The sequence below is a fragment of the Pteropus vampyrus genome, unplaced genomic scaffold, assembly GCF_000151845.1.
Source record: "Pteropus vampyrus isolate Shadow unplaced genomic scaffold, Pvam_2.0 Scaffold453, whole genome shotgun sequence".
Lineage (NCBI taxonomy): Eukaryota > Metazoa > Chordata > Mammalia > Chiroptera > Pteropodidae > Pteropus > Pteropus vampyrus.
The window spans coordinates 234,370-258,793 of record NW_011889234.1 but is presented as its reverse complement, the minus strand read 5'-3'; the positions used below and the strand labels follow the sequence as shown (position 1 = coordinate 258,793).

The following is a 24,424-nucleotide window of genomic DNA, read 5'->3' as shown; positions in this document are numbered from 1 at the left end:
GGCGTGGCCAGTGCTCGGTTCCGCCCCAGCGCTCGGACTCCGGCTCTCGGGCCACGGTCTCCATCTGGGACCCCCGCTTCTGGGTGGTCGCACGGTGTGGCTGTGACCAGGCTGTGGCGTCCGAAGCATTCGATGCGCGGTAGGTAGTGGCCGAAGTGCGGGTGTCGGTCGGTCTGCGGAGCGAGGATTGGCGGCCCAGGCAGTACCCAATCCGTGCGGCCCGGCCCCCTCTGCCCTATGGTCTTTCCCGGTCTGCGAGGCCGGGCCGGGCGGGTCGCCGGGCCTCGGGTCTTCCACCTGGAAGGGCACAAAGAGTTTTTGGGGATGGGGGAACTTGTGCCTTCAGCTTCATTTTGCAGACGGAACGGCGGGTGCGGGTCGCGGCCGGGGCGTCGGCGCGGGAGGCATGCGGCGGGGATAAAAGCCTGAGCGCGGCGAGGCGGGGCGGGGGGGGCGCGCATGTCCATGCATCCTCGCAGTTGCTCGGCTTTTCGGCCTCTCCGGCGGGAGAACTCACTTGCCCTCAGGGCCTCGACCTAGGCGTTCCTATTTATCCTATGCCCTCGCCCGGCGGCCTAGGCAGTAAGGAACTCGCACTGCTCCCGATCCGGACTAATGCAGACACCATTTCTCACCAGCTCTGGGTCATTCCCACTGGAAAGATGGAGACGAATGATGCTCTCTTGTCACCTTGAATGCAGCTGTCCACGGCTGCCAAGGGGAAAAAGCAAGATGTCTCACTCTTGTGTGTAAAGGCCACCCTTTCCAACTGTTGTTACTGGAACAGCTCTCAGCAGCCCAGGGGTATATGTCCAAAACCTATTTCAGGCCCTTTATAATTATTAGGTTGTGGTCGGTGTATTATTTGCAATAAAAGTGAGCAGAAACCTGCCAGGACAGACTGAATCTTACTGGGAATTCATCGAGCAGTTGGAAGAGGCGCCCCAAAATAGGTAGCGTTCATAAACACCCTAACAGTTCCTGGATCCAGAGTATGAAGAATGTTAAAATGCCTGACAGTAAGTCGGGCAGAGAAGTCAAGGGTCTAGGGCTTGATTAAAAGAAGTAAAAGTCCCCACGTTTCGTCCTTTTTTTCCTCCACCACCTGGATCAGTCAATTCTGTGCCACTCAGCACAGGAAAGAGCAGAGAACTCAATTTCACCTCTTCTGGAAAGCTTTTAAAGCTCTTCCCCTACCCAACAACTATTCATCAGTCCCTCTTTTGGACTACATTTTGTTGCCTGTTTATACATCATGCTGTATTGTGGTTTCCCCAGCCCCTAGCACAATGCTTGGAACATAGAAGGTACTCAGTGATTGAAGGAAGCCAAACCAAAAATCAGCAATCTAGCCAAGAAGTTGAAAAAACAAAAACTTTAATAACTTTAACTTGTTGGGCCAATTATTCTTACAGGGTTGAGAGTCAGTTGGGCTCTGGCTATCTTAAGTCAAATCAGAATTGAGCTCTGCCATGTTACTAACTCTGGATAAGTTATTTAACTTCTCTGTGCCTTCATTTCCTCATCTGTAAAATGGAGTTGGAAATAGTACCTACTCTGTGGGTTCTAAGGATTAAATATAATATTGACAAAGTGTTTAGTGTAGTTCCTGGCACAAAGGAAATGATCAGTAGCTGTTAGCAGTTGTTAGGATAAAAATAAACAGACACTTGAACAGATTCACTAATACTAAATATCGGTATAGTACTTGACCCTTCAGAGTCTGTCTGCCTTATGGTCCTTCTGTGTTTATTGATTTTAAAAAATCTCAAACTTCTCCAGAACCACTCCCCCCTGCCCAAGTAAAAGTACATACAGGCCTCGTTTTATTGCGCTTTACAGATGTTGTGTTTTATACAAATTGAAGGCCAGACTCTTCAAGCAAAAAGATTACAACTCACTTTATTTTGATACTTGCTTTATTGCTGTCATCTGGAATTGAACCTGTAATATATCCAAGGTTTGCCTGTATTCCATAGAAAATGAACTCTTTATACTGTTAGTCTTATTATTACCTTCTAGAGATGGATGAAGTGCCAAATAACATTTTGGCAAGTACTACAGTAATACTGGGTACACTCAAAATGTGGTCTGTTACTCAAAATGAGTAGGAGTAAATCAAATGCAGCCTGGTGTGGCTGACAAATCTTTAGGGATGGTTGGTTCGGCCAGAGAGAGGCAGAGCTTATGGAGGTGAACTTGGGGTGGCCTCTCTCCTTATAGCTTAAATCTGTTCTCATGAAGAAATGTTCCTGTCTTTAAAGTTGTTCACAAACATTGTGAAAAGTGGAAGAAGTCTTCCTGTTGGCTCTGGACCTACTTGCCAGACCTAAAGGTGGCAGATGTAACTCAAGGGATATTGCCTCACTTCCAGGTTTTCCTGTACCACTCTCTGGTTGCAGGAAACAGGCTAGGTTGCACATTTCCTTCCAGCTGTGAGTCCCCTTTGCACATTAGTTCCTCTTAAAATTATTTGGAGTTTCCAAAATGAATACCAGTCCTCACTTGTAACTATTACAGGATAATTCTGGTCTCTGATTCTGCTTTCAGTGTAGCCACAAAGAATCTTCAATCCTTTCTAGGGAATGGTGTTCTTTCTGGGGACTCCCTTACAGCTGTGACAATCTATAATTAGCCATTAAAAACCTGCCACTAGATGTAAGCTTTTTCTAGTGTCCTGTTGGACAGACTTCAAAGACAGGACCATAAATTTCCTTTTCCTTTGTGCCTGGCATAAGATAGACACTCAGTGGATGCTTGTAAAGCCGTTATAGTTTATAGTTCTTTGGGGTGCTAAAACAGGCTTGCTAACCTTGTGGTTCTAAAACATTATTGTGCTTGCCAAGTTACCTGGAGATCTTGCTAACGTGCAGATTCTGATTCCAAGGCTATGGGTGGGGCCTGATAATCTAATCCCCACAAGCTCAATGGTGATGCAGATGCTGCTGGTCCATGGATCAGACTTTGGGTAGGAAGGTACTAACATAAGTATCTGCATTTGCTTTTTAAAAGTACTGATAAGTTTTGTTTTCTTATGGTATAGGGATGAAGTCTTGGATTTAGGAGCTTTTTTTCTATTATCTTATTCTGTTTTTAACAGTTCCTCTATTTTGTTCCAAAAATGATTTGAGGAATCTTCCTAAGATACTTTCAGTGTATTAGGGTTTTTAATAAAAGTAATTGAGGCAGCTAAAGTAAAAGAAAAGTAAGAGGAAGTCAAAGGTAAGATCAGTACAATAGGTGAGTACCTCCCCATCCTATATATTTTACTTGGGTCTGTAGGTTTGGTCCTGAGCTTCCTAGCAGCCAGAGCAAAGAGGAAAAATTTTATCAGTTTTGCTAATACCTATAAAATAAAACCAACTGGCTATTCAGTGAAACAGCTGTTTCTCTTACTAAGACCAGAGAATTTTTCCCCCTGGGTTCTCCAAAGAGGACACTTTGATAAAGTGAGTACAATCTTAATAGCATCTCTAAGAAAATCAATAAAATTCTTATCAGTCTTCATATGTGTAGCTTGATGGGCTCACAGCAGACTGTCAGTACGTAAAAGCAGTGGCCTCTGGAGCTGCATCTGCGTGGTCCAGAGCCAGCTTCCTGAGACAGTAGGAATGATTTTTTGTTACAGGGATGCTATTTTTCTGTCTTGCTCTTCAGTGGAACAGAAGGTACAGTGATTGACATGTTCAGTCCTTATCATCCTCGTACTTTGAGTTTTGTTGGATGGGAACAATTTATTGACTGCTGAGGAAGCCTGAGAGCTTGGGGTGGAGGAGAAGGGTGCCTAGGAGCTCAGTCACGTTCCTTCTAGATATGGCAGTTGCATCTCTTTGAAGACCATCCAAAGACCTCTCACAAGTTAGAAGATTGGCCTGTGAGGCTGGCTGGTGGGCCCAGTCAGTCAGCTACCCAGTTAGTAAGCAAGTGAGAAAGCAAGGGGAGAGCAACTTTTCCACCACATTGATTTAAAGGGACCCAATGAAAGACCCTTTATTTGACTAAGCAAAAGGTAGAGAAATAGCCTTAGGGGAAATGGAAGGGGGCAGCTGGTGCCCAAGGATCCTGAGGATAGCATCAGCTCATTGCCAAACCATGGGAGATTCATCTGTGCTTCCCAGGTTCTTTTGCCTCTCCTGTTCTTCCTTTTCACTTTGCTTTCACCTGCAAAGAAGAGGGACACAGCACTCGGGGACCTGCCTTACAGGGAAAGAAGGGGAAAATGTGGAGGACCGAGAGGCTTCCGGGCTTCTACAACCAGGGAAGGAGCCAGGTGGAAACGGCGGTCGCTCTTGGCCATCGGCCTCCCAGTTTTAAACCTCCAGCCACAGTGTAGCCAGCACCCACCCTGCTCTGAGGCAAGCCTGGACCTCTTGTGACTGCCCCTATTGTTGGCCTCCCTCACATGTTTCTTTACCCCCTTTCATGCTGTTTCCCACGCCTAGATGGGCTTCTGCCTTTAAGCTCCTTTCGCCTGTCAATCTAATTCCTCCAGAAGCCTTCTAGCAACGTGACAGTGTTAGGTTCTATCCCACCCCTCCCCCTTTCCCTGTGGGCAGTTTCACGTTCCTAGAGAAAGAGCAGCACAGAGAGCCTCTGGTTCCTTGGCCAGATTCTGCCACTGTGCGTACATGACCGTTATCACTTATACCTGTGGCCCCCCCGTGAAGGCAAAAAGGAGTGTCAAGGCTTTAGCCCCTGAGCTGGTCAGGCTTGCTCTGTCAAGCAGCACCTGGTCCCTGGCTGGTGTAGGTGGCTGCCTGTGTGTTCCAGTGCAGAGACAGGCCCTTGCAGGAACAGAGCTTCCTGAACAGAGTTGGTATCAATCAGACTGTTTCAAAGGGAGCTTGTGATTAAAGAATCCTGGGGAAGGTTTTTTGTTGCTGCTGTTGTTGTTGTTTTTAATTAAAGGAAGATTGCTCTCCTAGCTGATCGTTCATATATTTGAATGGTTTAATTAAGAGAAGAACATCACCCTTCCCCCTGCACCTCTATTCCCAATCCTCCTTTCTCCATCCTAGATAGGAGCAAGTGGGAGGAAGCCCTGGCAGCTGTGACAGGACTGCATGAGGGTGGTTCAGCAGATACCAGAGTCAGATGTCCAGGCCAATGGAGTTAGTGTTACAACATACATGATGTGAGAGCATATTTTTACTGTAGGGCAAGAGTGAGCCAAGCCTACATCACTCCTAATTATATCTGATAGGTCATATGGCCTCTGCAAGTCCTGGAAACTAGTGGAGAACTTTAACAGTCGAAGTGGCCCCTAGAATATTCTGAAGCTTATGTGGCTTGTCTCTTGGTTTGGCCAAGGGCAGGGCAGATCTGGTATGTACGGACCTTTCTCTGTGTCTGTGCTCTGAGGCCTCCAGCCACTCAGTCCAACCTTCTGCTGCTTCCCTTTTAGGGAAGAGGCCATCTGAAGACTCTGCGTAACATGGAGCTGCTAGCCCCCAGGAACACTGTAAAATGTGTGATCTGAAAGAGAGTAGCAGGTTGTTTAAAGCTACTGACCTGAGGGAGAGTGTCGGTCCAGCACAGGAAGTAATTTTCATCAATCTGAGCAGTCCATCAGGTACTTTGAAAAGGAGTAAGCTCTCTTTCATTGGATGGGTCCAAACAGGATCCTGCACCTTCGGTCTCATCCTCAAGAGGGCCAGAAGGAATGATATGTAAAATCTAGAATCCGCGGAAATGAGGGTTGGATGTTCATGTAGTATTACAGATGCCCACCTGGCAAATGCAGACAGGGTTAAGCCCTGGAAGTCCAAAACTTGTATATTTGCTAGGCCACTGTTTTCTTCCAACATGATTGATGTTTTAAAAATGGATTGCCATCTACGGCCATGCCACCCTTGAACACACCCGATCCCGTCTGATCTCGGAAGCTAAGCAGGGTCGGGCCTGGTTAGTACTTGAATGGGAGACCACCTAGGAAGACCAGGTGCTGTACGCGTATAAAAAAAAATAAAAAATAAAATAAAATGGTTTGCTTGCAGCGGTCGTTACTTCAAGGAGTTTTCCCTGATAATCTCTACCTAAATTGATTTCCTATGTATTTTGTAGCATCTTAATACAATTTAGAATGAACTCTCAGGGACTTCTTTTTATTCTTTTCTTTTACATGTATCTGTCTTAGTTCTCATAATAAACTTGTGTAGCACAGGGGGGAAAGCAAGACTTCTCAGGAAGATTAATAAACAAGATTATGAAGGAACTGCTTATCCAGATCCTATAATCTCTCTTTTCACAAGTACCATTTCTATGAATATCATTGAATTCAGACCTTACCTGGGTTCTGAAGAGCCTCTGGCAACACTGTTATCCTAGTTCAGGTTTGTGTGTATACTTGAAAGTTACCTAGATGTGTCTCCTAAATAGCTTGTAATTCTAGTTCATCACTCCTCACCCCCCAGGGATAAATAGATACCTTCTTTTCTGAACAATGAAATCCAGACAAGACAAATAAAAACACCTCATCAAAACAAAGACAGATCATTTGTTTGCACTTTTGCTTTGTCCTGGCATGGTCTTATTCCAGTCCCCTTTAGTGGAGGGGGAGTAGTGGAGCAAAAGCGGGATTAGCAGTCACCCATCACGGCCTGACACAGGCCAATGAGATAGTTTAGGAGTGGAGCAGGAAGTAGAAACTAGGGGCTGCGGGTTAGATTCAGCCATTGCCGTAATTTTTCCAGCTTAGTTTATTGCCATAGTTGTGAAAACAATTTGCCTATATCTTCATGTGCAGTTTCTGAAATAGCCACAAGGTGAGGATGTGGCTCCATGAGAATCTCTCTCTGCAGGCCTTGGTCACTCACTCATCTCTGCCCTTCCACCAGTCTCTTCCCTCTTCTACTTCATGTGCCTCTCTGTTTTGTAACTTGTTCCCTAAGTGGTTCATAAAGAGCTTGGGTTCTGTAGTCACACAGTTCTGGATTTGAATCTCTGAGCCTTGGTTTCCCTCACTGTGAAATGAGGATAAGAGGACCTGCCTCCCGTAGGAAACTGGTACCTTCTCATGCTGCTGATGGGAGTGTAAATTGATGCCACCCCATAGAGGGCCACTTGGCAGCATATGCCAGAAGTACACCCTGGGTACCCTTTGCCTCAGCAGTTCTACTTCTGGTTTATGTGGATGTGCTAGCATGTGTGCAAATGATGTGTGTATATGGCTATTCATCATAGCATTGTTTGTAGTAGCAAAAGATTAGAAATAACCCAAATATCCACTAGAAAGGGACCAGTGAAATAGAGTGCAGCCTTACAGTGGGATACAGTATTAGGCAGTGATAAAGAGGAAGTTCTCTGCGTATTGCTAAGGAACCATCTGTAAGGTACTTTGTTTAAAATAAAAGAATGAAAAGCAGGGTTCTGAACAGCATGTCCTATACAATTTGCTACTTTTATGTAAAAAAGGGGAGGAGGATGAAATAGGTTTTTGTGTTGTCTGCATATGATTAGGAGATGAGAGACACACAAAATTAGACTGTTGACCTGTTTTTGTGGATCTAGTATTACATTATTTTGCTTGATTTATAGGAAAAATTGGCAGCATTTTTCCCCTCTTTTGGACTTCTTTGTTCCTTGTGAGGTGACTTAGTACACTGATTGTGTCATACAGTGATGGCACTAGCTGACAGTTGGTGTGTACTATGTGCCGGGCATTGTCATAATGCCCTGTGCACTAGCCTGCTTGAGGGAGTAACGGGGACAAGGTTGGAGGGATACTTGATCTGCGGTGCATTTTATATTTGAACCATATTTTGAAACTGTGCAAAAAAATCGTTTTTCTGATGAGTTCCTGACACATATAGTGGTTATGAGAAGTAAATGAGAGTACATATGAAGTGTATGCTCTTCTCTAGGGTGGCCCCTGAATTGGTCTGGAGTCTTGAGTGCCCATGCAGCCAGGGCAGGACCCTCTGGTACAGGCGGTCTCAGGGTAGAGCTGTCCCCACTCAGTTGTGTTTCCTGGTGTGAGCTAAGCAGAGTGAGCCCACTGTCCACAGCCTCCTCCACCTTCTTAGTCTTCTCTGCTTCCACCTACTTGCCATCACTTCACCTCCTGCTCTCTGAGGAAACAAGGCTATTTGTGTCTAGGTTTTAACTTTGAAGTTGGCCCAGTGCACTCCAGGTGGCTGCTGAAACTTGGGCGCTTACAATTCCCTTTCCTGGCTTCCAAATCCTCCTGGATTTGTGCTCCCAGCAGCAGCCCTTGCTTGCACACTGAGGCTGAAGGGGTCTCCCTCTTTTGTCCTGAAGCTCTTATTGGAATGGTCCCATTTTCAGATCCAGCTCCTAAATCCTTTCTTCTTCCTTTCCTGAGTGCTCTTCTTTGTTCTCTCTCCCTGCCTGCCTGGCTGCCTGGTGTGCTTCTCTCTCTTTTTGGTCACCTGCCATCCTTGAGATGGGGCGTGGTTTCTGTGCTTTGAGAGGGTCCTGAGCGGGCAGAGCGGGCACTCAGGGCACGCTGGGCTCAGCCAAGGCCCAGGTATGCCCTGACTTGCTGTTCTCTGGAGGAGAGCAGTCAGAGCCAGGCCAGAGCTGCCTGCTGATGGGGGCATTGAGAGAGCAGATTAGCTGCAATTCTGGCAAAGAGAAGGACCAGGCCAGGCCTTTTAGCCTGTGGGAGCGGGCTGAAGGGACAGGGACAAAAAGGTGACTTTAGTCAGGACCAAGCTTTGCCTCTGATTTGGACCAACCAAATTGCATTGACCCTCCGGGCACCTGCTGCTGGGATTGGTATGGGCCATATAAAAGCAGAGGACAAAATGTTATGCTCCTACATTCTCTTTGGAAGGATTTGGTACCGAGGAAAAGCTGGACCTCTGTTCTCTGAGGAAGTAGCCATCATTTGTTCTTTTTTTTCTTTGGCCAAAAACATTTTTTTCTTAATCATTGAAAAGCAAGGTTTCTTGCATACAGATACAGAAAACTTATCTTTTTCTCTCCCTTTTGCACTTTTGTAGGGAGCTGAAGGCTTCAAGGAACCTTGACCTAGGGACTCGTAAATGGCCCTGGGGGAGGAAAAGGCAGAGGTGGAGGCATCCACGGACACAACGTGCCCATCTTGTGGGAGGCGGAGCTGTAGGGAGCAGGAGGTGGATATCCCAGGGCCTGTGAGTGGGGAGCAACCGCCACGCCTGGAAGCCGAGGGAGGACCTGCTTCCTCTGTGTGGGGGACAGAAGGGCTACCTGCCCCTGCCTGCTGCACCTCTGGAGCCTGCCAGCCACAGGCCAGCAACGTCAGCAGGGAACCGATAGCTGGTGCGTCTCATCCTACTCTCGATTGCCTGCTTCCTCCTGGCGTGGGGACTGGTGATCTTCTGCACTCTGTGGGAAGCCTGGTAGGTACTCAGGCCAACAGAACGATAGGTTTCCCTAATGCTGCCCTTTGGGATTGTTGTGTTTCAGCATTTTGTCACCATCTTATGTGCTTTCTTAGCCGCTGTACAAGGTGGGACACTGGGGGAGCCTGGGTGTGACGATTTCTATTTTATAGGTTTACCTGGAGAGTCGGGCCTTGGGGCCAGCAGAGGGCTCTGTCTACCGCATCTCCTATTCCTCAGGAGTGTGACTGGTGACCTTTTCAGGACCAGGGATGCTATGGCCAAGACCTATTGCCTGTCAGGAGATCTCTGATGGCAGGGGCATGTCCTGCTTCTGCCTTGATGATCTGAAGGCTTCATGGGGTACTGTGGAGACAGGGAAGGAGGGTCCAGGGCTGTGGGCTCCTAAAGGCTCTGAGACTATCTGCTTGGGACCCAGGGAACCCAGTAGAGCCCTGGAGCCCCTGGGATGGCCATCACTGTTTCTGGGTAAGGACAATTTCTTGGGCTTCCCTGACTGTAGAGCAGCCTTAACCTAGTGGGAGTCACATGGAGCAGGGAATCCTTCCTAGCTTTGTGAGCTCAGGCAAATCGCCAAATCTTTCAGGCCCTCGGTATAATTGGGAAGGTGACCTGCATGACCTGTCCCTCCAAGTTCTAACATCCTACTATGTTCAGCTTGCCAAGGCCTTTCATGGGACTGGCTTTGATCTCTTTAGTGTCATTGTGACCTTGGCTGTTGCACACTGCCCCTGTGGCACTCCATCCTGTGAGGGGCCTCTGAGCCTAACTAGAAGAAAACAAGCCAGGGCCACCTGCCTGTGATCTAGGACAGTGGAGGCTCAGGGCACCTGTGAGTCAGATTCAATGGGCAGGAAGCGAATAAGCAAACAGAAATGGGCTGTTTCATGAATGTGAGTCTGATGATTATTATTGTAACTCCTGTTGTTTGTTGAGTTCTCACCCTGTGCTTTTCACACATGAGCTCATTTTATCTTTGTGTCCTGAGGAAGTGGTACTATTACCCTCCCCATTTTCCAGGTGTGGGAAGCAAGCTCAAAGTCAAACATCTGAAAAGTGGCAAGGGTTGGTGCCAGGTCTCTCTGGTTCCAGAGCCCATACTCTTAACCACTGTACTATCTAGCCTCCCTCAGGGCAAGTTCTTCACTGAGCAGATTAAAACTTCAAAGTGAAGAGCCTGAGATGAATGACTCATTTTGCCAGTGTTCAGTTACCACTGGCTTGTGAGTTAAGCTGGGTGAAGCCTGCTGGGTCACCTGCCTGCTCGGTTGGGATGTGTCTCTTGTCAGTGACAGAATGATTGAGGACATGCTTCTCAAAGGTTAGACAGTGTGTTCCATCATGACAGAGTGCTGATTGTCTGTGGAGGAAGAACTTTTAAAAGGACTAAGAGTGGGGTCAGTTTGGGGAAGACAGTCTGCTTCCTGGAGCAGGCTGAGTCTCCCTGTCTGATTCTTGCATCAAATAGCAGACTCTTCATTTCAAGATCTCTCCGGAATGTCATCTGGGCCCTGCAAAGAAAACTCCTGATTTGTCACCAGAGTGCTTTTTCTTCCTTCTTCTTGCAGATGGAGGAGACCAGGCTTTCTGCCTCAGAGGAGCTACCTCAGACTCTCACTGTTCCCAGAGCCACAGCTCTTTGCTCAGGACATGATGCTGATATAGAAGATGACCTATCCCCAGTTGAGTCACCGCGGGTGCTGGACCTCAGCCAACAGCCTCACATCTCAGGTTTCCCTTTCTCCTCGAAGTGGAGGTCCACCGTGAGCCCAGGTGCTACTGCTCCTCAGTTTTCCAGCTGCAGCGTCTCTGCCTCATCCCCGGGCAGCAGTCTCCAGGGTCATCAAGAGAAGGCGGAGCCTCAGAGTTGCTCCCTTGCCAAGGTCTCCTCCTCCTTAGAGCTGGCCGTCCCCCAGTTGGCCCCCTCTGTGGTGGTGCCAGGGCCTCGGCTCCAGTGGTCTCCACAGCCTGTGTCTTCTGGGGGTGATGCGCCTGGGCTGGGCAGGAGGCGCCTCTCCTTCCAAGCCGAGTATTGGGCCTGTGTGCTGCCGAATTCCCTGCCCCCTTCCCCCGACCGCCACTCCCCACTCTGGAACCCAAACAAAGAGTATGAAGACCTGCTGGACTACACTTATCCACTTAGGCCCAGGTCTCAGCTCTTAAAGCAGCTTGACACTCATGTGCTGGCTGATCCTGTCCTACAGGACTCGGGTGTAGACCTGGATAGCTTTTCTATCTCCCCAGCAAGTACCCTAAAGTCACCCACTAATGTCTCCCACAATTGCCCACCAGTGGAGGCCACTGCCCTGCCATTCTCTGGGTCCAGAGAGCCAAACCTTAAGCAGTGTCACTCTAAAGTGCCCCAGAAGCGAGGCGGCGTGGGGTTGGCATCTCATAGCCACCTCGCATCTACCCCCAAGGCCGCAGGCAGTAAGGATGCTCTTTGGGATAGCAGAGAGCCAGTCCTGAGATGTATGAAGGACTGGCGACCTGTAGGCAAGCACCTCAAGGTGGGCTCTCCCCAGCAGAGGACATGTGACAGAGGGTGGCCCTCATCCAGGTCTGAAAGAGAGAAGAGGGCCAGCCAGGGTATTCTGCGCCCTCCCTGCACGGAGCCTGGGTGGAGACCAGAAGAGGAGTTGGAAAGTGACGACGAGTATCTTGCCTTGCCTCCTCGGCTGACACAGGTTTCTAGCTTGGTTTCGTGTCTAGGTTCCAGTCCAACCTTTGTGACCCTGCCCACTGGGGCTACAGAAGGGCAGAGCTCCATGGATGTGTCAGACAGTGATGGGCCCGCTTCCTTCCCATCGGACTCCAGCCAAAGCCAGCTTCCCTCTGGGGTTGCCCTCAGAGGGTCCGGGGGCTCTGAGGGCCAGAACCACTCTTTGCTGCGCTCCTTCATTCATGCAAGGGACTCCGCAGGGGACGGGAGTCTGGTGAGCAGCCAGGCACTGGGCCTCTGCTCTGGACCACTAAGAACACGCTCCTCCTTGCCTGCTATGTTGGACCAGCAGGCATTCTCAGACCCAGATGCTAAAGGGCAGCCTCCCAGAAGAGGAGGAGAGCAGGAGAAAGAATCACTCATGCAGTGTGTGAAGGTAAACTCAACATTTAAGAGGCTTCGTGTAGAATCTCATTTTTTCTTCCACTAGTCCACTAACATAATAAAACTTAGTAACAGTGAGCATGTTTTATGTGCCAGGCACTACACTGTACCTTTTTTCCTATCTAATCCTCACAGTTCACTATCCAATAAGGACTATTCTTATTTCACAGTTGGAAAAAAAGGCAGCGAGAGGTTAGGTAACCTGCCCACTCACAATTAGCAAGGACTGGAGCCTGAGGTCTTAACCACTACCCTAGGCTGCTTCCCAAGGCTCTTGACCTTGAGGGTCAAGAAGTACTCTGCACAAGGAGGGCTGGTGCTCAGGTGCCTTTAGGAAACACTGTGTTAAATGAAAGTAAGTGCACTGTCGACTGCGGGACTCTGGCTCAGAGCTTCCGTTTATTAAAGTGGTGTGACTGCAGAGTTAGGGCATTAGATGTACCATTTCCTAGACTTCTTGGCCACCAAATCCGCTCTTGTGGACCACACAAGACTATCTGGAGATAAAATTAATACTATGTAGAACAGGGTCATCAGTGTCAGGGGGATCTGAATTTGAAACATGGTACTGCTGTCTTTGAAATTTCTGCTCTGACTCTTGAGTTTGTTTTTTAAATGTAGAGATTTGCCTCTTTGGGGTATTGTGTAGATTAAATGAAATAATTCATGTTGAGGGCTTTGCACAGTCCTGACACAGCTGTGGAGGAATGGGACCCTCTATACATTGGGAGAGTCCCACAGCTTGCCCTCTGGGTGAGCACATGGATGCCACGTCTGCACAGCAGCTGGGCAGTCAGCCAGAGGGCCGTGTACCGATGAGCCCGCGCCACTGATGGTTCTCAGCACTGCCCTTCACGTCCCGTGGATGATTTCATTTGTACTGTGAAGCAGGTAGGACATATGATAGCATGTGACCTCCTTTGTGGTAAAAGATCGAGCGACAGTGAGGTAACGTACTTGGCTCACAGCCTCCCCAGGATGGGTGCCTAGTAGGAGTCTAGGGGCCCTGCTTCCTGGGCAGTTTCAGAACAGAACAGGGACATGTAGTTTTAATTCAGTTGTTTTTAGCCATATGTTCGGGGTAGTCACGATTATAGTCATTTATGTCTACGTTTTCCCCAGGAACAATTCAATAGTTAGCAATGGTGCGGACCCAAGTATTGGTCTTTGTGGGCAGGCATGCCTCTTCTGGGTTGTTCCCTGTCCCTGCCCTCACCTTTGCTGCCCTGTTTCCACATTCAGGGCTGGATTTTCTGTCATTTTTGGTATCACGTCAGGGTGAGGGGAGACCAAAGCAAGGTGGGGCTCTTCCTGTTGCCCTGGTGGAGATTGGAAGTCATGGGGTGGGGGACAGGCAGGGGAGGAGAGAGGAGACTAGAGACTCAGGTGAAGAAATGTATTAGAAAGGTACATAGTCCATCTCTCAGAATCTCCTGGATATTTATAGCCTTTCGAAAATGTAAACAGCACATGTTTTTTATTTGTCTACACAGACATTTTGCTGTCAGCTAGAAGAGCTGATCCGCTGGCTATATAACGTAGCAGACGTTACCAACCACTTGACTCCACCCAAGTCTGACCTTACAGGTCTCAAGTCTTCTCTGCAGCTTTACCGGGTAATATGTGGTCCTGGCTTCTGGCTGTTCACTCACAACGGGGGTGGCTAAATTACTTGATTACAAAGTAAAAACTCAAATAACTGATGCTGCTATGTTGTGGCTTAGTTGAGTGTTTTACCTGAAATCTAATCAGAGGCCCTTTTAAAATTCTTGATGTTGAAAAACTGTAAAATGTAAGTTATTTCTCAGGCCAAATAGAGTTTAGAGAAAAAAACATACTTATCCTGATCAAAAATACTTAAGAATGATTTGCAATGTAATTTTCCAAATATCTCAGGGATTGATAAACATATATCTGTACTACTATGGCACATATGGCTATTTAAATTAAAAGATTCAGACTTCTCAGGTGCACTAGATACATTCCAAGTGTTTAATCATCACTTTTGTCTATTGGCCACCATATTGAACATTCCTATCATAACAAAGTTCTGTGGGACTATACTGACTGCTCTTTTAAGTATTTGAGCTGAAATTGTACTGACTCCAGAATATACATAGGTTATTTTGATGGTATTTAAACAAAAATACAACTCAATTTGCTTCTCAGTGTGTTTTGATTTTTGGTATTTTTGCCTCTTTTTCATTGAGATTTTGTTATATTAAAAATCTCTTTAAATGTGGTTCTAGTTAATGACTTTGAATCGGGTATTTTTAGGGTGAGTTTGTGCCTGCTGTTCTGGCATAATTATCAATATGTCCCCCTTCATTCCCATTCATGTTCTGAATTGGATAATAAATATACAGTTACCCTAAATATAACATTAACCTTGACTGAACTACCTGTGACTTCTGTTTGTCTGGTTGGCCAAGCCTTGATAACCTTCTGAAGGAGCCAGGGGTATTTGTAGTTTGAGCCTGATGCTAGCCTAGAAGAGGTTCTTTGAATTTCTGCCACCATATAACCTGACCCTGTGCCTTCAGCAAAAGAGAGAGCTATTTACAAGTGGCTGAGCCTACTCAGAGCTCTCACCACACCCAGGCCGGAGGGAGGCCTTTGTTTTCAAACTTGCAGCCAACTAAAATGTAAGAGAAGGGCCTTGCCTGGGTGGGCCAGCTGCCCTGCCCTACCCTAGTGGGAATGCTGTTTCCTGTTGTGTGGAGAGAGGTTGCCAGGAGTTCCTTGCCCAGAGTGCACTGAGGAAGGAGAGGAAGGCTGAGGATGAGGGTCCTCCGTGCACAGCGCCCAGGTGTGTGTACATAGCTGTGCAGGGCCCACCCCCAGGAGGCTCGGGGGAGTTCCATTGTAGAGAGAGGAAATGGCCTTTGTCGGACTTAACCTGGGTGGCCTTTCCAGAGTACCTCACTGGTGCCAAAACAACTCATTCCCTCATTCCATTCTGTGCCTCGATTTCTAAGCTAGCCAGAAGCAACTTTCTTGCTTTGTGGGTAGAGCAGAGATCTGAGCTGGGAGTTAGCCCTGCAGGTCAGTGAAGCCTAGCCCTCTTGTGTCACCCAGACAACTGTGGGACCCGCACTGTCAGCCCCTCCCCTACACAGAATGGTGCATGATATATATGAGCTACCTTGACCCATGCTTAGATACTTAACATAAGGATGGGTATGGGTGTGTATTCACATATTTTAACTGTGACTCTGCCTCATATACTTTGTCTTAATAACACAGTGGTTTTGTGGCAGTATATAAACTACAAAGAGAACTAAAGAATAAAATAAGCATAGGTATTACGGCAAAGGAAAACTGAAGACAGGTATATAGTAAATTCAAGAGTAAAATTATAACTTCAAAATGCGAACTAAGTTCTGTACCCTGTACCAAAGTGGTGGTCATTGACTTGACTTTATATTTCATAGCAGCTAAGGCAACATCAAAAACCATCAAATACAAGGCATGATACCTGCAAGGGGCTAATAAATCAGCTGCTTAGGAGACCCACAGCTTCCCTGATGCCTTCCCAAGGTCTAAGAGCAGGACATTGAGAGAGGATGTGAGCTGAGGTAGCGGTCCCTGTGGTCAGGTTAGCATAATCTCCTGTGGCTCTTACCAGGTCTATTAGAATAGAAGACTGTTTTGAGAAGCCCATGGCCCTGTGAGTTTTTAAAGAGAACCCTGACTCCAAGCTGTTCATGAGCCAGGCTGCCAAGGAAAACTCTTCTTTTGTCAAACTATAAACAGAAAAAAAGATTGACTATATTTACCTTGGGCTCATAGAAGGTGAAGTTAAACTGTTAACACTGTTTACTTGGAGAGTTCTAAAGACTGGGTTCGGTTTATCTTCCATGTTATAGGGGAATCAAGCTACCACGAGAGAGATCATTTTTAATAACTTTTAAAAATGATAGTAACGAAGCTTTTTTCTTCTTCTTTTTTTTTTTCTCATATGCTTTAAGCAATTTAAGAAAGATATGGATGAACACCAGTCCCTGACGGAGAGTGTCTTACAGAAAGGGGAGATTCTTCTTCAATGCCTACTGGAGAACACCCCAGGTGAGATGTTTGAGTCTCTGAATTTAGCCAAGTGCTTAATGCCTCTCAGCAGCAAGTCCAGGGAGCCACACTGTCACTGGTAAGGAGCCAATAGTGCTGGAGCCCCTCCCACACGCACCCATTGCCTTACATTCCTGTGACTTGCTGGCAGTCCCTCACATCGTCACTGAACCCACAACCGCGCCATGAGGCAGTTGTAAGTCATACAGTAAGCTGAGGAGAAGTCACGCATCGAGCCTATAAAAATGACACTCTTGCTCCTGCTCTTATCTTTTCCTGGTGATGTCCTGGGTGGGAATGTTGGTTTTAATCTGGCTGTCCTTGGTTTTCTGGTAGGGTGTGCACAGCGGGGAGCTCTTAGGGGTTTCCCTTCCTTTCCCAGTGAAGGCTGAATCCCTGTTTATCTGCTTTGGGGAAGGATTTGTTTTAGGATTTGAGAGACATTCTAAGGGAATAAACTAAAAAAACTTATGAAAGGGGACAGGGTAGCAGTGGTGTGCAAATTAAGCTTGAGTCCATTTTGTAGGAGGGTTCCTCATTTAAGAAAATGAAAGTCAGATTTTGATTACATCTAAGCATGCAGGGTGCATGGATTTGCAGTCACTATTGCCCTTGCTGTCAGCAGATATAAGGATAAACTAGGAGAATACTAGTTAAAGCGAGTAACTGATAGACACCCAAAAGCAGTCCCTGATTCCCTATAAGACTGAACATCTGAATGCTAAAAGACCCCATGTATATTGTGCCTCAGATTTGGAGTGAGGTGGAGTTTACGCTGGAAGCAAACTGTAAGCAAAGCTGGGCAGGACCCGTGGGCTTGTGAGTCAATGAGGTTGCACTTTCCTGAGCAGAATTAATGGGCAGGTACATAGTAGGGAGGTGGTATGAAATGGAGTTTCTCAACCTGGGCACGATCAACATTTTGGGCCACACAATTCTTTGTTGTGAGGGGGAGTTGTCCTGTGTATGGCAGGATGTTTAACAGTATCCCTGGCCTCTACCCATTAGATGCTGGTAGCACCTCCTCCCCATTTGTGACACCCCAAAATATCTCCAGATGTTACCCAATGTTCCTGGGAAGAAGAATCACTGGGGTGGAGAACTGAATGGGCAGAGGGGTTTCTGTGAGCCATGGAGCCACTGCAAGGTTTTCCATAGGGCTGTGATTATCCAGTACAGGTTATGTGAACCATTTGTCCTCTGGACGCCTTTATTTTGGCTCTTCTGGTATTCTCTTGCACTAGGGTATTTTGGTTTTTTGGGAGGCAGAAATACAGTATGCCAGGCTCATTTGCTGCCTGTAATTACACCAACATTTTACTGAACACTGTGTGCCAGACACTGTGCTGAAGCTGTTGATATGTCATGTCATATGTCACCTCACTGGGGTTGTGAATTTGCCTTGGGCCACACGAGAGTGGCAGCCTGGCTCCAGCCCATCTCTGCTGGCTCCCACGCTGCCATCAGTGAAGAAGTCGCTCAATACCAGGAAACTTCCCAGAGGCCACATGTAACAATGGGCTTCTTAAAAGCTATAGGTTCTTTGACTTTCAATTAAAAAATCACTTCCCAGTGCTTAATTTGTAATAAGTACATCCCACTTTGACTTTCTTGAAAAGAGTCTGTAGAGCTATTTTACTGCCAAAATAAGAGGCTCTGGGGTTTCTGTGACTTTTCAGATATGTATCCAGGTTCTTCAGATAAACACATTGCCTCTCCCGAACCTCTGTTGGTATAATCAGAAACTTGGCTGTTTTGTGAAAATCACAAGTTCCCCCTGATATTCACAGGGTCTTGGGCTAGGTGCACAACTGGTCTCGTCTTCAGAGCACACTGTCAGAGCCCGCTTTCTTCCTCTGCCAGCGTATAACTGTAGGGACAGTAAGCCAAATGGATCCCCCTCCAAAATATCCGAGTCTCAGCCTCCTGCCAAAGGCCTCCCCATGGAAATCCGGCAGGTTTTCACTACATTCGAGTGTGTGTGTTGATGGTCCTGTCTCCCACCCAAACTCCTCATCATACTGTATCACATGACTGGAATCTACTGGCATTAAGCTGAACCAGGAACCTGTATGCATGTATCGATTAAAACATAAAAATTTCTCTGGGAAAGATTTCATTCCTATTCCTAATTTTCCTTTTACTTGACCTCAAACATTCTAACATTCTAAAAGTTCAAAAAAATAAAGGTCCCCTGAATTCCACTGACAACAGGGAACTTTGCGGGACTGAGCAAAGTTCTGGTGAAGGGGAGAGCCCACTCTAGGCGCCGTTACAGACAAGCTGTGCTGCATACCCTGGCTGCATTCCTCTGCCAGGCTGGGCCAGCTCATGAGTTGTCAGGACGGCATTTTTCACTGATGACGGTGCACTGATGTGGCTTCCCTGGGAACCGATCTCAACAGAACTAGCTTGTGCTCCTTCTGCCCACCCATCAGCATCCTCTGCAGCTTCCCCTTTCCCTTCCGCTGCTGGCAGATGTTGCAGCTGTGGCAGGAAACTAGGGAGAGTGTTAACACAGCTGATAAATGCACAGGAAGCTAAAGCAGCCTTTGTGTTTAACAAAGGAAATAAAGTTTTTAAGAGAATAAGCCTGCTGTGTGCGATGCACTCTGAACCTAGCCCATCCCTTCCTCAAATGAACACTTGGCCTATAGGATGCAATCTTGGCATCACTAACCATCTCATCTTTGCCTGCTTTCAAATAATTTTCTTTTGAAGCCTGTTCATTTAAGACCCACAAAAAGGTTCACAAGCATTCACAAATAATGGTACCAGACCACTCGTACGTACACATGCTAAATGACAGCATCCCAGCCAACAGAAATTGATAGGACCTGGTAGTAGGACCCAGAGCCCTAATGTTGGCATGTTCTTTTGTTTCATTTAAGCCTTTTGCCCCACAGGATCTGTGTGTGCCTGGTGCCTTATCTCTAAAAGTTAGGTAATACCAAAAAAATTAAAGTCAGTACCAGACACCACAGAACCATGTCTCTTGCTTTTTTGTGAATTATGTAATTCCAAAATGGAGCCAGTGAAATTCTCTTAGCTTTAATCAGAAGTTAACATAGATCCTCTGTGCAAAAGCAGTTCCTGGAGAGTCACTGTTAAGGATGTACATTCTAAAACTAATGCCATATTCCTATTGTGTGAAATGCTACAACTGTATGTTCTTTTGAAAATACACCTGCATGATTGTTTTGGCCTAAGTGCTCTGAACCTTATTTGTTAGTGTTAAAGGATGTCCTTGGGAGGATCTCGAAGCAGCCCAGCGAGCTGGAGAGCCAAGCAGATCACCTGTATGACACTATCTTAGCCTCTCTGGACATGCTGGCTGGCTGCACCCTCATCCCTGACAACACACCACTGGCAGCACATAGGAGTGCTGATGTGACTGGAATTAGCCTGGTAAGTAGAGTAACCCAAGAGAAGAACATCTGTCCTAGGACCCCAGTGCTGGATTAGGGTAGAGTTCCTGCTCTAACAGTTGGCTGCTTCTTAGAAACTTGAGCCAAGAGTTATTGAATCAAATGAGATGGTAGAAGCCCCTAATACTAAACAAGGGAGATGCTGCCATCATAAGGTTGGGGGTCTTCCTGTGGTGAGGAAGGCTCACTGCAGTGCTTTCCATTATTTAGCTTAAAGCCTGCTGCAGACTAGGGTGCCCCATGCTCCTATTTCTATGGCAGTCCCTCATGCCCACCCCTACCACCCAAGGACAACAGCAGCAAAACTTACCTATACCTACATTTTTATGTCTGCCCAGCTCATTGGTCCATCTCCAAGCAACTCCTGACAGCACCAAGTGCCCAGAGACTCAGTTCTGATAATTCCCCACACCTTCCTTCCCCACTAAAGGTCTCTGCAAACTTCCCATAACACTCCGTTCCCAAAAGGGCTGCGGTGGATAGTTGAGGATAACAGGCCTGGATACTTAAAAGTACAACTTTCTTTTGATCTTAGAAAGTCAAACAGAATAATAGGTAAGAGGCTAAGAGTTGGGGCGGGAGATGGTTGGTGCCTGCAGTGGGGTTGCCACTGCCCATTGTTCTTTATGATTCTACAACTGGGCCATACTATCTCTGAAACTGCCCCTCCTACAACCAAAATGTAGTGCTTAACTCGGATTTTCTAGGTTAGAATTCACTGTAGACAAAAGAAGGTAAGGGATAAAATCCAGGTATGTCAAGAGCAGGGAATCCATGTATTTACATCAAAGAAATTGGAGCAATAGTCATTTTAGTTCTAAAATGAAAGCACGTGATGGCTGTTGTCATTTCTTCCTCTGTAGCATTCTGCCTATAACAAATGCTTCTCTTTCTTTTTCAGGCATCTTCTCAGGCAGAGATGTAATCTGTCAAAACCTGGCTGGTGGGAAACTTTCAGGAAGTCCTTGTAAGAGCCATTTAACATTGATATTAAGGGGTAAACTATAATGTACTAGCTTTCAAATGCCTTTCACTTCTTCTCTGAAGTTAAGGGCTATTGAGTTACTATTATTTAAAATGAGCCCTTCCAAACTAAGGTTTTCCTTTTGGTGCTTCTCCACAAAGAGCATATGGCTTTGCAGTTTTTCATAAGATGCTAATAAGGCTCATAGGTCTTTCCTCCCACTCTGTTCCGTTAAAAAGAGCAGATAGAGCTCCTAAACTAGTCCACCTGCTAAGATCATTTAAAGAAGGCTGGTATAAGAAAAAATACCAAATACTTGGTACTTACTCCCAGGCATACAGGAGGACCCAAGAGTAAATGCTTGGCCAGGAACGTGGGTCTTATTAATAAAATGAAGCTTAGGGCTTCAGTCTCCATCAGCCCACCTAACTAATATCTTAAAGGAAAATGTACCAGGCACTTCAGGAACTACCATTGAACTTAAGCAGGGCTAGGGAACTAATCCACCTTAAGGGTACTTCTAGGAGGATGCATGCTGTCCATTCCTACTCTCCTGTGGAAGAGGAGGTCAGGCAAGGGAAGGGCATGGATAATTACAGAAAGTAAGGCTGTCCATAGTGAAGGATAAAAGGGAATTTTTTGTTGCTTGAGAGTCAACGTGTAAATACCTTGATAGAAATAAATTCAGGATAAACTATTTAAAGCATCAATTTTGTATCTTTTTAAAGCAAAATTATCAGCTATTACTGGTAACCACAGATTCTACAACAAGCACTTAAAAAAAAAGTTCTACTGGGCCATGAAGGAATGTGTAGGAAAGCACATTTTCTCTCATGTTTTGAGTACTGCAGTGGGCTAAGACTTAAGGAAAAGGTTCTTACCTCACTTAAATACATGTGAGGTAAGCACTTAAAGGTCTTTTTTCAAACTCCTTCCACATTCTCACTTGAGGAAGGTGCTTAAGAAAGGAAGATCTTTTAAGTTTATAAAAAAAAAATGAACAAGTCATCTTGAACCCAAAAGTGATGTTGGAACAGTATAATCAGACTTATAATATCCCCTCAGAACAAAATATTTATTCAAAATTATCCTCTTTAAAGGAAGTTAAGAACTTTCATTTGGGGGCTGAGCCATATAATCTCATCCACCTCAATATGAACTAAAGTCTTAATTATTAAATGTAACTTTTCTGCCTTCTCAGACTTTATAGTCATTGGAAACTAAATGGTTAAATTCTAAAGATTATAAAATTCAATAGTAGCTACATAAAATTCAGTATTTCAAGTGCCTGCTGCTACTGTGGTATGATTTACCATAATGTTCAAAGGCATGATCAGAGTTATTAAACCATGTATTATTCTGCCTGTATTAAGATTCTCTGTATTAATCTTGGTTCCATAGACTTTAAAAGACAAAACACCTCCCTAGCAAATAATTATATATGTAAAAGTCATAAAAGCCTAGAATTGATTAAAAAGGCAGATATGTCTAATGACCTGTTTTTAAAATTTGATATGTTTTACCTTCTCTTTGATATGGTTTTAAATTGCTACATGTCTTTCCACTGACTCTGTTACACTGGATAGCCCTTAGGAGTTAAACCCATTTATTTACTAGTATTCGATAGTCATGAAAATAAGTCTCTAGCAAAAAAAATTGAAGGTGACAACGCTATAGAAATAAACTGACCAATGTTATAGTAATTGAATGCTGAATATGCCATTCTATTCCCATTCAGCCTATTTATAATCAGCTTTGACTGACAGGAATTTACACAGGGTATTTTATTTCAGAGTACCCTGTTTCCCAAGAAAGTACTACTTCACCTTGAGATGATCTAGGTGATTTTGTTTATCTCCTTTGAAATAAGGTACAACCGATTGAAGGGTGCTTACTCTGGACCTCGCTGTGAATACCACTGAAGAATAGCAACACAACTGCTAATTATACCTTCAGCAGTGCTATAAAAAGTTGAAGGCCTCCCTTAAAACTGAAGCTAAATTTGTTTTAGCTTAGGAAGTTGCTGCCAGCAGCATTTCCATCAGCAGACATGGCCTGGTTAGATTCAGGTGCCTGGCTGGCCAGTGTGTAGTGGTACATATTAGCCTTAAGGACAATGGTGGCCTACAGTGACATAAGGGTGGTTATGAAATCCCAAGTTTACCTGTAGTAAAATTCCCTAGTAGTCCCTTTAAATTAGAATTTAAGTCCACAGGGAAGTGGCAGCACTAAGTTGTATTGGTAGTTTGAAGACCTGGGTTCCTGCTGCAGCTCCATGACTAAGTTCATCTGCAAATAGGAGATAATGTCAGTATAGGATTGTTTTGAAGTTTTAATGGGAAGATAAAGAAGGGTTGGTGTAATGGCATCTTGTTTGTATGTTAAAGGAAGTTTCAGTCCAAGGTCAAAGAACAGGAAGTTATTGCTCAGACTAGAATGACTTATTCTGCAGGCATATCCCAGAGACAACACTGCTTACTTTTTAGAAGTCTTAACTTATTAGTAAGCTAATTCATAGCAGCCCCTTAGATTTATAATGTGATGAGCGATAATTCCCTTTATTCACTTAAAGCCCATAGTAGCTTGAAATGTGTGTACTTGAAAATGGGGGTATATTGGCATATTCATAAAAGCAAATAGTGGAGCATGCTGAAACATCTTGTGGTAAGCCCGTCTTTACTGCAATGGGAGAACACCACTAGCATTTTCAAAGCTAAGTAATGTAAATATACTTACATCTTAAATTCACATCATGTTTTATGCTAACTCATCAAGAATAAGCTGACAGTTTGAACAACTTGCTATATAAAACTGAAGTGTGTGGCATCACATCTAACATTTGTATCATTTATCTACTTTAGAAAATAGTTTCTGAAGTCTTTCCCCCTTTATACTATAAGGCAAAAAACAAATCTTTTGAAGCATTTTTTAAAATCTTCACCCAAATAACTATTCGATAACTTTAATTTTTCAGTTGCCTTATGAGAGGATGAATAGATCCAACAAGCACATCTATAATACAAAGTAAACTATGATTTTATTGTGAAATTCTCATAGATGGAAAATTAAATTGAATATTCTGTCCATTTCATTTTACAATAATCTTACGACTTATTTTTGTACCATGTATTTAAATTGCCTGTTTAGTGAAAATAAAGAAACCTATAATTTTTGGCTTGGTTTTATTTAAATTTTATCATTGAATTCAAGACCCCACCATAAAATGTGTTGCCAACAGCCACATCCCAAGCCTCTAAGAATGTTTTTGGTAGCTACGTCAATCCCAAGGAAACAGTCTTTGATTTCTATCACCTTAAAATGCCAGTGTTAGCAAAAGATTTTTGTTTCCCACAATAAAAACAAACCCTAGGATTTTTAAGGTCCTATTTAACAAAATTTTCACATGTGCAAAATTCCACTGAAATAAATATATTTCTCTCATCATTTCCACCTAGCATTTGTGTTTTCAGTTAATTTTTAAGGATATAATTTCTAAAATTAGGACAATCAA

General features: G+C 45.2%; 1 protein-coding gene and 1 non-coding gene across 4 annotated transcripts; both read left to right on the top strand.

Moving 5' to 3' along the window:
* Nucleotides 1–24,085, top strand: CEP68 (centrosomal protein 68). Of its 3 annotated transcripts, XM_011381853.2 has the most exons (7): nucleotides 7–139; nucleotides 8,967–9,344; nucleotides 10,916–12,445; nucleotides 13,947–14,069; nucleotides 16,425–16,521; nucleotides 19,754–19,929; nucleotides 20,851–24,085. In XM_011381853.2, the coding sequence occupies exons 2-7, from the start codon at nucleotides 9,009–9,011 to the stop codon at nucleotides 20,872–20,874; spliced, it is 2,286 nt and encodes a 761-aa protein (XP_011380155.1). In that variant the 5' UTR covers nucleotides 7–139; nucleotides 8,967–9,008; the 3' UTR covers nucleotides 20,875–24,085. The 3 variants fall into 3 exon arrangements, with proteins under 3 accessions (XP_011380157.1, XP_011380155.1, XP_023380017.1); XM_011381855.2 differs by lacking the exon at nucleotides 8,967–9,344 and having other exon boundaries at nucleotides 1–139; XM_023524249.1 differs by lacking the exon at nucleotides 13,947–14,069.
* On the top strand, nucleotides 5,834–5,953 carry LOC111732399. Its single transcript, XR_002777536.1, has one exon. It is a non-coding gene; the product is annotated as a 5S ribosomal RNA (ribosomal RNA).
* Nucleotides 24,086–24,424: the final 339 nt, after the last annotated feature.